The sequence below is a fragment of the Vombatus ursinus genome, unplaced genomic scaffold (genome assembly GCF_900497805.2).
Source record: "Vombatus ursinus unplaced genomic scaffold, bare-nosed wombat genome assembly UNPS02014785.1, whole genome shotgun sequence".
Taxonomy (NCBI): Eukaryota; Metazoa; Chordata; class Mammalia; order Diprotodontia; family Vombatidae; genus Vombatus; species Vombatus ursinus.
In genome coordinates, this window is record NW_020954563.1 from 2,318,176 (window position 1) to 2,332,838 (window position 14,663).

At 39.0% G+C, this 14,663-nt stretch overlaps 1 protein-coding gene across 1 annotated transcript in view; it reads left to right on the forward strand.

The window, feature by feature from the left end:
• Positions 1–10,136, forward strand: part of FAM83D (family with sequence similarity 83 member D) — a 28,968-nt gene extending 18,832 nt beyond the window's left edge. The window contains exons 2-4 of the mRNA XM_027867172.1: positions 3,756–3,923; positions 6,117–6,241; positions 8,654–10,136. Of these exons, the coding sequence (XP_027722973.1) occupies positions 3,756–3,923; positions 6,117–6,241; positions 8,654–9,662 (1,302 nt within the window). The 3' untranslated portion in view covers positions 9,663–10,136. The remainder of the gene's footprint in view (positions 1–3,755; positions 3,924–6,116; positions 6,242–8,653) is intronic.
• The last annotated feature ends 4,527 nt before the right edge of the window (positions 10,137–14,663 follow it).

Here is a 14,663-nt window from a genome sequence, read left to right on the forward strand (position 1 = left end):
AGTAGGCATCTAGCTAGGTAACTAGCAAGAAACATCACCCCTCATAAGGAATTGACCACCTTCTAATGAGTGTCTCTAAGACTAAAATTTTCCACTCTGAGAAATTCATTTAACAGTCTTTATGCTTAGATTTTAAGGTATAAACAAAATGGAGAAGAGAATTCTTTAAGACCCCCAAAGAGACCCAATGGAGTATGTGGGCCGAGTTTTAGATCCATGACTTTCACAGTGTGAATGGGAGAGGGTGTGATATTTATGAAGTCAATGAAATTAACAGTGAGAAAGAATCTAATGCTTAATAACATAATAGCATTACTCATGCCATTGTTCCATTAAATCAATATTTGATTTGGAAGGAAGCTTGCACTTCTCCTTAGCTCATTTTTAGAGAAGCCCCACTTTTTCCCAGTTAGTTTCGGAACTTGGCAGTTATTTTGCTTTGCTGAAATCAGTTATTCTTTTAAGGTTAGAACTGGAAGCCACCCAGGCCCCTTCCTTGCCTTGGGACCAGGAAAATCTATGGCCAAATGCAATGCAACTTTCCTTTACCCTTTCAAAAGATGGGGGTAAGCATGGGTGAATCATTTTGACAATCAAGAGATTCAAGTGATGTGAAAATATTGATGTTATAAAGCCCAGTTCCTAGGATTTTTTTTTTTTTTTAAAACTAAAGCATTTCACGATAATACTGGAAGGCACTGATCCAGGATCTAAAAATCTTCAAGTCAATTCAGCAAGCATATTAAATGGATAATTAGACCTTATTTGAAACATTTACAGGAGAATCTGGATTAGTGTTAAGATCAGGTAGGTAGTGGAACAGTTAAGTGAGATCATAGAAACTTGACATTCGGTCCTTGCTTTTATCCCATAATAGATGTTTATAGACTGCAATTGAAAACTTGTGACGTTCCTAATTTAGTACTACTCTCCCATTTCCTACCGACACATTTCTAAGTCCTATCTTCCATTTTGCTGGAACCGCTGCTTTTTAGGGAACTCTCAAGGTTGGAGAGGGTGGTGAGGAGGAAGATGACTGAAGAGAATACTCAACTTTCCCAGGCCTAGGCAGAGCATGAATCTCCAGGCATTTTGCCAAAGTAGACAAAAGGCCAACGCTTTCGGTAGCTGATTGGTAAGACAAGCAACCAAGATCTACAGCTTCCAATGATTATGCTGAAAATGAAATGTTAATCCTTTCTTAACTTTGGCTTTAGGCAAGTATTTAGCTTCTTTTGCATGGACTTGTAAAGGTGTTTGGCATGTAAGCAGCACCTACACAACCTTGTTGGAAAGTAATGCTGTGCCATGAGGTAATGTTCCCTTGGAGCCCCAAAAGGCCATGACTTGTAGCTTCAGGGCTAGTGCTAAGTCTTCTCAGCTTTTAAAAGCTAATGTGTCCCCACTGGAGAAGTGACAAAGAATAGTGAATAACCTGGGAGGCTGGAAGGCCTGAGGTCAACTCTTGCCTCTAAGATTTTCTGACTTTGTGATTTGAGGCAAGACATTGAATCTCTAGTGCTCAAGTTGCCTCGATATGACCAAACTGTCTCCTGCATCAGTGAAGGGAGTTTCTATGCTGGGAGTGACCCGGATAGATAAAATCGCAGGTCTGGGACCTGTTTTGTCAGCCTTCTCTCTCCTTCCCTCACCATAGCATATGAGCTATGAATTGGTTTGACTATTCTGGAAAGTGATTTGGAATGATGCAAGAAAAGTTATGAGATTGTTCATCTATTCTAGAGACTCCTCTGTTGGAACTATTCCCCCCAAAAGATTATTGACAGAAAGATCTAGTTTCGAATCCAAACTTAAATGATCCTGGGTTTAGGCCTCATCTGATAAATGAAGAGCTTGGACTTGATTACCTACAAGGTTCCTTCAAGCTCTAAACCTATGACTCTACATAGAGGTATCTACACACCTACATATATCAGCTTGGAAATGGTCTTGGGATTTAGAGCTAGAAAGGACCTTAGATATCATTTAGTCCACTCTCCTTATTTTAGAGAAGGAAACAGAAGTTCAGAGAAGGAAAATGTCTTGGCTAAGATCACCCAGCTATTAGGTAGTAGAGCTACTTGTGATTTGAACCTAGGGCTTTTGACTCCAAATCCAGAATTCTTTTACTATGTTGTTTATCTATACAGTTGATGTCATTAGATAGAGAAGATGAATGGGATGGAAATGATTCCCAAGTTTCTAGCCTGGAAGTCTAGAAGAAGGATGGCACTATTGATAGAGGAAGAACTAAATCAAGGAGTAAGTGTAGAGAAAGAAGAACCAGAATTTTTGGGAACATCCAGGGTCAGAAGGTGGGAGAAAGGAGAAGAGCCAGCAAAGGGAGTGAAAAAGGAATTGTTGGAGAGGGAAAAGAACAAAGAGTAAACTGTGGTATCACAGAAGCAAAAAGAAGAGGAAAGTTTAATAAAGTCAACAATATAAAATGATAGTTCAAGGAGGATGAGAACTAAAGAAAGGTAAGTGAATTTGACATAAGGGTCACTGGTGACTTTTGAGAGAGCAGTTTTGGGAAGGGAGTCGAAGTTGAATCCAGTTTACAGAGCTTTTAGAAGGGAACAGGTGTTGTTCATCCTTCGTTTTCAGAGGATATCATGGGTGATGTCTTGATTTGTGAATGAACTGGATTTAAGTGAGGCAGAGTTGTATAAAGTCATCAGCCTCATTCTTCTTGAGTCATCAAGGTCCAGTGGCAGGAAAAAATTCAAGATGGCCCAGGATGCAGTGGATGACCTTGGCACCTGCAACGTCTGACTAAACTTAAGCTCTCCACAGCACCTGCTTCATGGCCCTTGGAACAAATAGTTCCCATTCCACTGGGGGAAGACTTCACACACTTGGGGCAGATACCCCCTAACTCACCAATGGATTTGAGGCCTGTCGGTTAACCTGTCTCACCTGGTTTAGCCCGTCTGCCAAGATGGTTTACTGGGTGTGGCCACTACCACATACTACAGCTTTTTGGAGCCACAAGTGAGAGTTGGATGACAAAGCTGGATGAGCAGCCCTGAAAAGGGCTTGGCAAGCTCTCACACTGGAGGTGCCAGTCCTCCTTGAACATCCCATACACCCCAGCAGGTGTATATTAGAACTGAGGGCGGTGGGCATAAATTACATTTGAGGAATTTGGAAGTAAATAGAAAATTGAAGGATAACTAGACCATACAATAATTTTGTAGTTGAACATAGGAGTTCCTAAATTTTATTAGGAAACATTTGTATAGTGGGAGCAAGAATATGGGAATGTGACCTTGGTATCACAGTTAATGTAAACAGCAAAGAAAGCTTCACCTCATGGGAAAGCTTGCACGTGACCATGGGCCATCTTTGGTACTAAGCCTTCTTTGTTGTGTTTCTGTATAATATCTGGCCTGGCCTGGGTGTGGTATGGAGATCTACTACTGTCCTGTCACTACCCAGAATCAGCCTTGTGAGTAAACTCCCCCAGAAAACCTACATATTATCACATACACCCTCCCCCCAAAAACCCAAACACATTTTATTATGTTGAACATATTTATGCTGAACATATAACTGGATTATAGAGGAGATATTGGGATTAGTAAATTGAGAAGAGGAAATGGAAAATGTTGGTAGGCAGTTGGATAGGTATTGTGGGGTTAAAGTCCCTTCTGTGTCTTCCCAGATAGGGAACACAGTCTTGACAATTAGATGTGACATGTACCTTTCAATGAAGTAATAGCTCTGTTCCCTATCTTTCCACCTTGCCATAGGTTATTGCTGTGGTTATGGAGTCATTCACAGATATTGACATCTTCAGAGACCTACAGGAAATATGTAGGAAGCAAGGGGTGGCCATATACATTCTTTTGGACCAGGCTCTGATCCGTCACTTTCTGGACATGTGTGTGAATCTAAGAGTTCATCCTGAACAGGAAAAGGTTTGTACCAAAGTGTCTATGGTAAAGGAAAATAGATCACCACTGACTACATTTATTAATTTATTTTATAGGTTCTTCCTATCTAGGAGACTGATTAATACGGTAGTTCTTTTAGTGAGCCATTCTCCTAAAAGCTACCTTGAAAGTATTTATTTGTAAGCTATCTTGGAACTGGTCGTATTTATTTTTACATTGAGCAGACTTCTAATTTCATGTTAAATTAGAGGATTTTTTTTCCCGATTCTAATCATGATTAAAATTTAATTATGTGTTTTGAATTTGAAACTTGTATACACAAATAACTACTTATGGGGAAGGTTGGTAGTATGTAGGTTTATTGATGGAGTTTAATTCCGAGTGGTTTTTAGTTAGAAAAAATAGCTAACTTTTTAAAAATATGTCTTAAGGTTTATAAAATACTTTACAAATATTAAGTCATTTTATCCCCATAACAACCCTGGGGGGTAAAGGCTATTACTATCCCCATTTTATAGTTGAAGAAACTGAGGCAGACACAAGTTAAGTGACTTGCCTATAGTCACACAGCCAGTAAGCATCTGAGGCCAGATTTGAACTTAGCATTAAGAATAACCATATTCATCTTACATATTTATTAATATAAAAGAATCTTGGCCCAAACCTGTGATTTTATTAATACAGAAAACTCCCAGTGAGGAAACTTCCTCCACCAGGGGAGATTGTTACTAGTTCTACAGCTTATAGTCTTAGATTTCCTGGGGACTGAGAAGTTTTAACTTGCCCAGAGCCATACAGATAGGACACACCAAAAGTGAGACTTGAACCCAGGTCTTCCTTATTCTGAGGCCATATCTTTATCCACCATGCCATATTGCCTTGCAAAAAGAATCTTGTTGCAAGCAAAAAATAAAATTAGAGCAACAGTTTTAAAATACACAAGCTCTAGAATTCAGGAAGGTTGACTGCTGGCGGGCATCTGTTGTTTACTACTTAAGTCCCAAATATATCTGCTTTTTTATTAAATATTTCTGTTTTGCAGCATTTTACAGGAGCTTAGGTTTATTCTGCTTCCTCACCTCGCCCTTCCTGCTATGATAAAGAAACTAAGGAACAAAGCATTAAACGGTTTTCGACTTGTCTATGTTGTCCTTACAGCATCAATGAAAGCCTTAAGTGTCCAGCCCTATTATTCAACCAAGCAGATTATCCCAGACCCACAGTTTGAAAGGAAATTGACATCAAGTCTGAAAATAAATGAAGCTATTGGGAAGACTATTATCCAATCTACTGCCTACAGCAGTGCCAGCACTATCCTTAAGATTCTACTGGCAGCACTATAGCTGATGAGAACAAGTAGAGCTAAGCATTAGCTAATAGACTTAAGAACCCTATTCAGTGCCACACTGCCTGTGCCCATTTCTTCATGGTGCTGCCTTCTATGCTGCTGTGCCTTGGTGGTAGGCAGCTTTCAACTATATTGTAGTTATTTATTTATTTTTTGTGAATGTGGATGGGGTTCAGAGGAATAGACATGGTATTGAATTTAGCTTTGCAGCTTTAGGGGTGGGGGAGGAAGGAAGGAGAGGGCTCCCAAATGATGACTTTCTATTATTTGTCTTTATTTTTTTTCTAAAAGTTTTTCTGTATTTACTAAAATTTGTTCCAAAATTAATTTGGGGGGGTTGGGCTTTCTGCTAATGATGAACCGGGTATACAAAAGCTCTAAATATGTTGTTTTGAGTGCATTACAAATAGACTTAATAAGAATATTGAGAGAGTAGTCTAGATTTAAGATGTCAAACACCAAAATGCAGTCCACAACACTTCAGAGTATTGCTGGAGCCAGATTAAAATGTAATTGGGAGACAGTTAACAAAATAAATAAAAATACAATAGAACATAGATAATGTATGCTTTTTCAAGTCACTATGCAGCCTGCAGGGATCCTTCTGTACGGGTTTAGTGGTCCTGTTTCTATTTGAGTTTGACATCACTGGTCTAGATGGAGGGGTGGCACATGGCAATACCAAGTGGGAAATTAGATTTGACCCTGGAGCATAGATTGGCAGTTATGCCAAGTGGGCATATGTGGTTACCAGCCATTTGTCTGCCAACAAGTAGGCCTGGTAGGCAACTGTAAATGAGTCTTGTCTCACATCATTGGTATGTTGGATGAGCTTATCTAGTCTCATAAGACTTTTTCTCCCAAAACAGCTTATGACGGTCCGAACTATTACTGGAAATACATACTATGCAAGGTCAGGCACTAAGATTGTTGGGAAAATCCATGAAAAGTTCATGTTGATTGATGGCATTAGAGTGGCAACTGGCTCTTATGGGTAAGTGTCAAACTCTTGAGCTACTAACTACAAATTCTTTTGAATTAAAATTTTTTGCAAAGGTAAGTTTGTTTTCTCCCCATAGTAGTTATATGAAAATATGAAATTATTTGATTCTAGAAAAGTGAGGCATCATGGAGTAGTATGTAGAAAGTTGGCCTTAGTCTGGAAGACCTAGTTTCAATTCTTGCCTTGGGCATACTCTGGCTGTGTGACTCTTGCACATCAACAAACCTTTTAGTGCCCAAGGCAACTTTCTAATAGTGTAGGTTGCAGAACAGTTGCTGATTTGTATATGTAGAGAGAATTTCCTCACCAAATTCCCCTATACCAATGAAATCATGAGTCTGAGCCATTCCCCCCCCCCCCAAAAAAAAATTACTTCTGGGAAAAAATCTGCAATTTTGTTGAGAATGACTAATAACTTTACTAGTACAGATTGGTCCCCCTTCCACACCTTAGAGTTTTATGAATTGATGTGGCCTCAAAAAATCATTCCCTGATGGTCAACTTTCTGGTTTTATACCATCCCATAATTAGATTGGTCCCAGGAAAGAAGACACATAGTCCATCACAAGGTTAATATCCAAACTGTTTTTAGCTCTATGTAAGACTTGCCAGAGCTTGCATGTTGTGAGTAGAAACTTTGTGACCACAGGGTTACACCCATACCACACTGAGGCATTGGACTATATCTTTGGTAGAGTATTACAAATTCACCATGATGAAGCTTTGATTTTTTGAAAGGGTTATTTTGTTTTAATCATATGTTCCACTCTTCCATCCCCCATCCTTTTTATAGTTTGGGAAGTTGAGGCATGGAAGTTGTGATTGGCCCCAAGATCACATAGCGAGTTTTTAGTATCCCTTCTCATGGGCCAGGGAAGGCCCAAATTGAGCATCCATGTTTGCACGTGTTCTCAACACTTTCCTCTGGCCCTTTGGAAGTCAGTAGTGGTTCTCAATGCCTCAAACTAGTAAACTCTAATGGAAAGATAAGCATAGATTTTGTATAAAAAGCAAACTTGGGTTGTTAGCTCTTTTCTTGCTTGTCCTTGGTTTTCTGAATCTTGTCCCAGTTGAATTCAATGTATTATTGGTGAGAAGAGCTCAGGGATAAGGAATTCAGTAGAAGACTGGGTTGAGCCTTTTGGACTGAAGAAGGTGGGAACAGAGGAAGGAGAGAAGACAATAGGAACAACTCGGCTTAGCATATAACTAGACAGATTTTTCCAGTTCAACGACCTGTAAAACAGAAGCATTTGCTTTGATACCATAGTCCTTAGGCCATTTAGTATAGTATAATGACTAGCATGCTAGAGGAGAGCTTTTAGGGTCAGCAGTGAAGGAAAGGAATTGGAAAAGAGAAAATCAATAGCCTTTCATACCTTAGTCTAGAAGAAAGGATGTGGGTTCTCACCTCCATCATTTGTTCTGACAGTAGTAGCTCTCATTTTAGCAGAGAGGAATAGGAGACCAAGGTTACCAAAGAGACCAAGGGGCTGAATATGAAAAGGTCAAAACAATCGGTATGTAAACAATAATTATTTTTAGGAGTTGTTACATATAATCTTTACAAATGGCAACATAGCCCCAGCCGTGATTTTGGCCACATTTCTTCTTGACTATTGGTTATCACTATACTGTACATGAGTGTTGTCCTTTCAGGCAGGATAAGACTTGGGGGTGCTACACACTTTTTCCAGCAGAGGTGCCATTGCTCAAGGTATTTCTAGAATTCTTCTCTGGAAATTGCCTTCATGGTCTGTGGTATGTGCTTTTTTTGTTTTTTAAATCTCTGCAGTGGTAGGAAACTAGTCTTTTATGAAGTTTGGGGATTTTAAGAACAACTAGAAATGTGTTAGAGTTAAGTTAGAAGTCAGAGGCATTGAGTTCAAATTCCTCTTCTCTCATAATAGCTGTGTGACCTTGGGCAAGTTATTTCACCTCTTTAGTCCTCAATTTCCTCATCTGTAAAATGAAGGAGTTAGATACATAATCTGTAGTATCTCTTTCAGCTCTTAATCTTATGATCATTTGAAAACATATGACACAATAAAGTTGAAAAATAATACCTTTAGGCCAAAATGATGTGTGAAGAATGCATTTGATTTTCTTGTATCTTATAAATTGTCTCTGAAGATATAATCCCAAAAGAGAAATGCCATTCATGTTGCTTGTACTCAAAACATGAGTTCTTTTATTTTTGCTTTTAAAAAGAGGTGTTACTTTACTGTCATATCTGTTTTCATCTGGGTTCCTATAAGTGTATCCACACCTGACTTTAATTTACATTTCTAGTAGTCATGATACCACCAAAGTTTTAATAGCATAAGTCTGCTGGCATCATACCCTATGACGTAAAAGTACAATTAAATTTTTCTAAATAATGATTTTGTTTCTTATCCTTAGTTTTACCTGGACTGATGGCAAATTAAATAGCAGCAACTTGGTAATTCTGTCAGGCCAAGTGGTTGAACATTTTGACTTAGAGTTCCGGATCCTCTATGCCCAGTCAAAGCCAATCAGTTCTAAGCTCCTGTCCGTCTGTAGGAACAGTGACAAGTTTGACCACCTGATCAACAGAAAACCCTTGTCTAGGGAACTTACTTTGGGAAACCTCCTGAGGATGCGGCTTGCCAAACTCTCAAGTACTCCCAACAAAGCTGATGTGGGTTCAGAGGTACCTGTGGAAGAGAAGATGGAAACTAACTGCTACGATCCAGAAACTTCTACCATTAGTGAGAATGACTGCCTAAGTCAAGAGGCTGAGTTAGAGTTCATGAAGGCAAGTGATGTCTCCACTCAAACAGAGCCATGGGAGAAGATGCTGGTGATAAGTACATGTGATGCGGCGACCCAAACCCAAGTCCCTACAGCGTGTAATGGAACCCAAACCATGGTTGCTACCAGAGTGACGGGCTCCCAGACAATGACTTTGTCTAAGTCTATCACCACACAGACTGTAAATGAACCTGTGGAACCATCCCTTTCTCAGGGAACCCATTCCAAAGATGTATCACCAGCATCTAAAATGTCCACTGCTCCATCTACAGCTTCCAGTGTGAGGTCCTTTTCTTCTTTGTCTTCCCAAGGCTCTGTGGCGAGTTCTGTTGGTTCCCATTCCTCCACCAGAGCTACTGAGTTTCTGAATCCTGGGTATCCTAAGTACTCTGGCAACCCACAGATAGATGGGTGCTTGAGGGACTCTTTCAGAAACTTGAATAAAGAGAGAGAGTTTCACTTTACTGGCATCAGGTCCCGGCTTAACCGCATGCTGACCTTGCTCTCCAGGAGAACAGTTTTGGCTGAAAGCTACCTGGGCTGTAATCCTGGGAGTTATACCAGAACACCACTTAGTGGAGTTGGCAATAACTTACTTGCCATTCGGGATATTGCATTGTACCCTTCATACCGGTGACTGGTGCTTCTTGTTAGTTGACTTTGGGCATAATACCATGATGAGCTCTTGCCAGCTGTGCAGTAAGTCTTGCCACTGGGTCCTCTTTCCTGCAGACTGCTAAAGTCTCAGTGTTTTTGATTAAAAGTGCCTTATGTGCCAAGGTGCCTTCCTTTACCTTGTAAAGCATGAAATCTTAGCCAACCTATTGTCTTTGAATTCTTTGTAGTGTGCATTATTTCAAATAATGTTGATAACTTTATGTTGACTTGTACAGATCTTATGTTGGTTATGTTGGAACAGGTTTTCTCTTTTATGGGTTACTATTTAGGGGGTTGCTAGTATCTTCAGGATTCAGGCAAGACATAGAAATGCACTTGATGATTTTCCTTGTATGGATGTATACTTTATTTTATTTTAGACACTAATGCTTTTATTACATATCTAATGCTGTTATTTAAAAAAAACAAAACAAAACAAAATTGTTCCTTAGGTCAGAATGAATTTTTTTTCTTTTTAACTGTATATTCTCAATATTAAATAAATATTCATGTGGATAGAACTTGTGTTTGGTTACTTTGGCATAGATTTATAAGAATCAAACTACATTTTAATGTTTGGGGGATATCTCATGAGTTGATGAACAACTGGACAACTAATGAATAAACTTTTTGCTACTGAGAGGGAAAGAAATTGAGAATTCTAATAGAGGTTAGAGACTCATGCAGAGGCAGCATGGCATATTGGATAGAATGCTGAAAGACCTGTGTTTGACTCCCACCTCAGACACTTACTAGCTATGTGACCTCGGGCAATTCACTTATATGGAAGCAATCCAAGCCTCCATTTCCTCATCTGGAAAGTGGGGCTAATGATAACAAAAGGCTAGTGTGAGGTTCAAATAAAACCTCATGTGTAAAGACTTCCAAACCTTGAAGAGCTATCATTACCATAATCAAAAGAAAATTTAAGGATGAGGGCAAGATCTTTATTAGCATTATGAAATGAAGGATTAAGACTATGCTCCAGATAAGCTCTTATAAAACTATATAAATGCAAGCTACTTAAAAAGCCTGCCAGAAAAATTAGGCAAGTGTATATACATTGGCTTTCTTTGTTTTTTTAAGTTTCTTAAACTGAACTTAAATGAGTCTGAGGTTTCTCTTTTGCTTTCCTTTATCTGGTCAATGAGGGCCAGGGGGACTATGCTTTCCTGGATTAAGACCTGTCTTGAACTCCAGTGGCACTAGAGACACGACTTCAGCAGATGGGTGTACTGGCTACACACAGATTGAGCAATTTACATACAGGCACAGGGGGAAGCCAAGGACACTGACAATTATCTTAGATTCCTACTTTAGTGGTAGGCAATGCAACTGGTTTCTACACCCTGCTAATCATGATTGGTATGGCTGTGGAATTTTGTTTGTGTTTGTGTGTGTGTGTGTGTGTGTGTGTGTGTGTGTGTGTGTGTTTTGTGTGTGTCTAGTTTCCTTCCCCTACATAGATAAAAGGGAGGAAGAGACTTAAACGTTCACTTCCTCCTTCACTTGACTCACCTGTACCAAAAACTTTCTATAACAATGATATTGTACTATCTTTCTCATACAAAGATAATGCTACTGAATCATTGTCATTAGAACACTCTGAGATTTTTTTTCATATATTCATCGGTGAGATGTATGTCTGGGGAAAAAAAAAGGTCACTCAGTCATGAAGCAAAAATGAAGGATAAGAGACGGACAGCCCTTGGGCTCAGTTGGCATCCATATAATGTTGAGATCTATAAGAAGGTCCCTGGCATGTTAGGTAGACCCTCTGTCAAGAAATTATGGGAAAATATAGGATTCCAACTAGGTGGGCAGGGATGGATAATGGATTGTGATCATCATTGTAGGGAATACTCACATCAGTGAGATCAGAAGACCAATAGTATTCTTTGCAAACAACAATTTGTTTTTGTGAGGTGGCTTACCCCGCTACAGGGATGGTGTATAGTCAAGCAAACTAACCCATGTTTGAAGCCCAGCCATGTTCTCAAGAGTATCACATTGTGCATGAAAGAGCTGAGAATTAAATTCAACAAACTGTTATTGAGCCCCACTCCTGGGCTAAATGCTGAGAGGTAAACATGAAGAGTTATAGTCCCTGTCCTCAAGGAGCTTATCATTTAGCAGTAGGAAAATAGGATATGTGTGCAGATTCTTAATACAAAATGGAAAATGACAAATACATAGAAGCACAAGCGAAATGTTTTGATCTATGAGAAAGAAGACATTGCTCCCCAAACTTCCAGATAGCTGAATTGTCGATTTTTATTCTAACACTTTGGAGTTGTGTGGATAGTTCCATATGCCATATTCATCTACCAAAAATCTAATTTTTGACAACAAATCCTGAATCCCCTCCATTATGGCTTTATCCATTTTTTTATCCCTGAATAGAATCTAAGGCTTTGCCCATCATTGGCCCTATTAGACGGGGATAAAGGAAAGCTGCAGCTTCTTCTTACTCTCAAATTGAGAGAACATAGTGAGCTAAAGTACAAGGAAATGGTCTGTTACTGAGGTCTTTAAAAAGAGGCTGGATTTTTACTTGTTTGTGAGATTGTAGAGAAGATCCTTGTCAAGAGTCCTTGGCTTCTTACTGTACCTGTATGTTAAATGTTCAAGTTCAGGTTGGACTGGATGAATTATAAGATTCCTTCCAACTCTGAGATTCTGTCATGTAGGTAGATTGGTTCTTGTTACCTTAGAAGATGAAGGTGCTTCCTTGGGAATGCCATAGTTAGTGCAAGACCATAAATAATATAAAATTTTAAATGATCACATGCTTATAGTGCTTTAAAAAAATAAATAGGCTGTGAAAAAAGTATTTTAATACAATTTAGGCCTTTTTTTCCCTGTAGCAGTGGTGTTTCCAGGCTATCATTTACTGTTGTTTAGTTGTGTTTGATTCTTTGTGACCCCATTTGGGGTTTTCTTGGCAAAGATACTGGAATGGTTTGTCATTTTCTTCTCTAGCTCATTTTACAGACCAGGAAACAAGCAAACAGGGTTAAGTAACTTGCCCAGGATCACACAGCTAGTGTCTGAGGCCAGATTTGAACTCAGAAAGATGAGTCTCCCTGATTTCAGGCCCAGCACTCTATCCATTATATCACCTAGCTACCCAGGCTGTCATTATGACATTGTAATAATATATATTTCTACAGCACCTTCAGACTTACCAAACATTTTCCTCACAACTCTGAGATGTATTATCCCCATCTTACAGATGAAGGAAATTGAAGCTAGGAGAAATTTTGATTTGGTAAAGGTCACATAGCTAGTAAATTCTGGAATTGGAACTTAAAATTCTAGGTCTGTTGGATATAAGATGAGTGTTTTTCTACATTGCAAGTTTGCTTCTTAGTATATCTAAAGATACTGAAAAGCTACTGAAAATTTTAGACTTTTACTTTGACAATTTAGGTTGATGTCTTGGGGGTAGTTCATAGCATCTTTTTTTGGGGGGGGTTCAATTTCCTTACGTGAAAAATGACGAAGTTGGACTTAATTACCTCTAAAATCCTTTCTCTTGGTAAATTTATAATCTTCTGATCTGAGCAACAGGCAGGCATTTATTAAGTTGTGCCAAAGTGAGTAGGGTCATCAGTCCTTCCCACCTTTAAGAACTACTCACTAGCAAAATACTCTGCTACCTTTAGAATGGAAACATCCCATGAACACACTTAAATGTGCTTGGTTCCATTTTGATTTAGCAGTACCCACAAAGGCATATGCTTCACAACTGGTCAGTCATAGTATGGTTGAAATGTGTCTGCCATTGGCCCCCAATAGATTCAGTTCCCTGGGGGACATGGCTACCAAGTCTATAATTACATGCTAACACATGGTATCATGTCCATGAACAGAGGCAGTGCATCTTAATGATGTGTATTTCACTTTGGGGTGCTATCTCTGATCCACTTAGGACTTTCTTGTTTCTTGCTTTGGGATCTTCACTTTGAGACGTTGCATCCATTTTTATTGTTCATAGTTTCATTTATGGGATGGTCCTTTGGCACCTTGCCTAGTCCTGCATTGCCTTGGCAGAACTTATCATTTATAGGATAGGCCCTTCTCAGGAATGTCACGAATATTGCCAAGTAAATGAAAGCTTTAGAGAAGTATTTCAGCTGTATCTATTTCTCTTATGGGGGTGCCTGGGTCAAGGAGGTGGGGATGGATGGGTGAGCATATCTTCCAGAAGGAAGTTTTGTTGCTGCATCAGACATAGCAAAGGTTTTTTTCCTTTTTAATTTAATTTTACTTCTTTCAACAAATAAAAAACTTTTCTCCCCCCGCCTCTCCCCACTGGAAGAAAAAAAGAAAACTTCATAATAAATATGCATAGTCAAGCAAAACAAATTCCTGCATTGGCCACGCCCCCAAATATGTCTCGTTTTGTACCCTGAGTCCATTACCTCTCTTTCAGGAGGTGTTAGGTGGAACTTCATTAGTCCTCTGGAACAGTGGTTAGTTACTGCATTGATCAGAGTTCTTACGTCTTTTAAAATTGGTTGTCTTTATAGTATTTTTATGGTATTAAATTGTTCTGGTTCTGCTCATTTTACCCTGCATCCGTTCATATAAAACTTCTCATGTTTCTCTGAAACCATTATTTCTTATGGCACAAGAGAATTCCATTATATTCATATACCATATGTCCTTCAGCCATTCCTCAACTGACAGGCACTGAGTTTCTAGATCTTTGCCAAGAGAGCTGCTATAAATATTTTTGTATATAATTGCTATAGTTGGCATTTATATAGCACTTTAAGGTTTGCAAAGCACTTTACAAATATTATCGCATTTTATCTTCACAACAACTCTCTGAGTTAGGTGCTATTATTATTCCCATTTTACATATGAGGAAACTGAGGCAGAGACTAAGTGATTTGCCATGGGTCAGCTAGTGTCTAAGGCTGGATTTGAACTCATATTGCTCCTTATCAACATATAGATAGAAAGATAGATC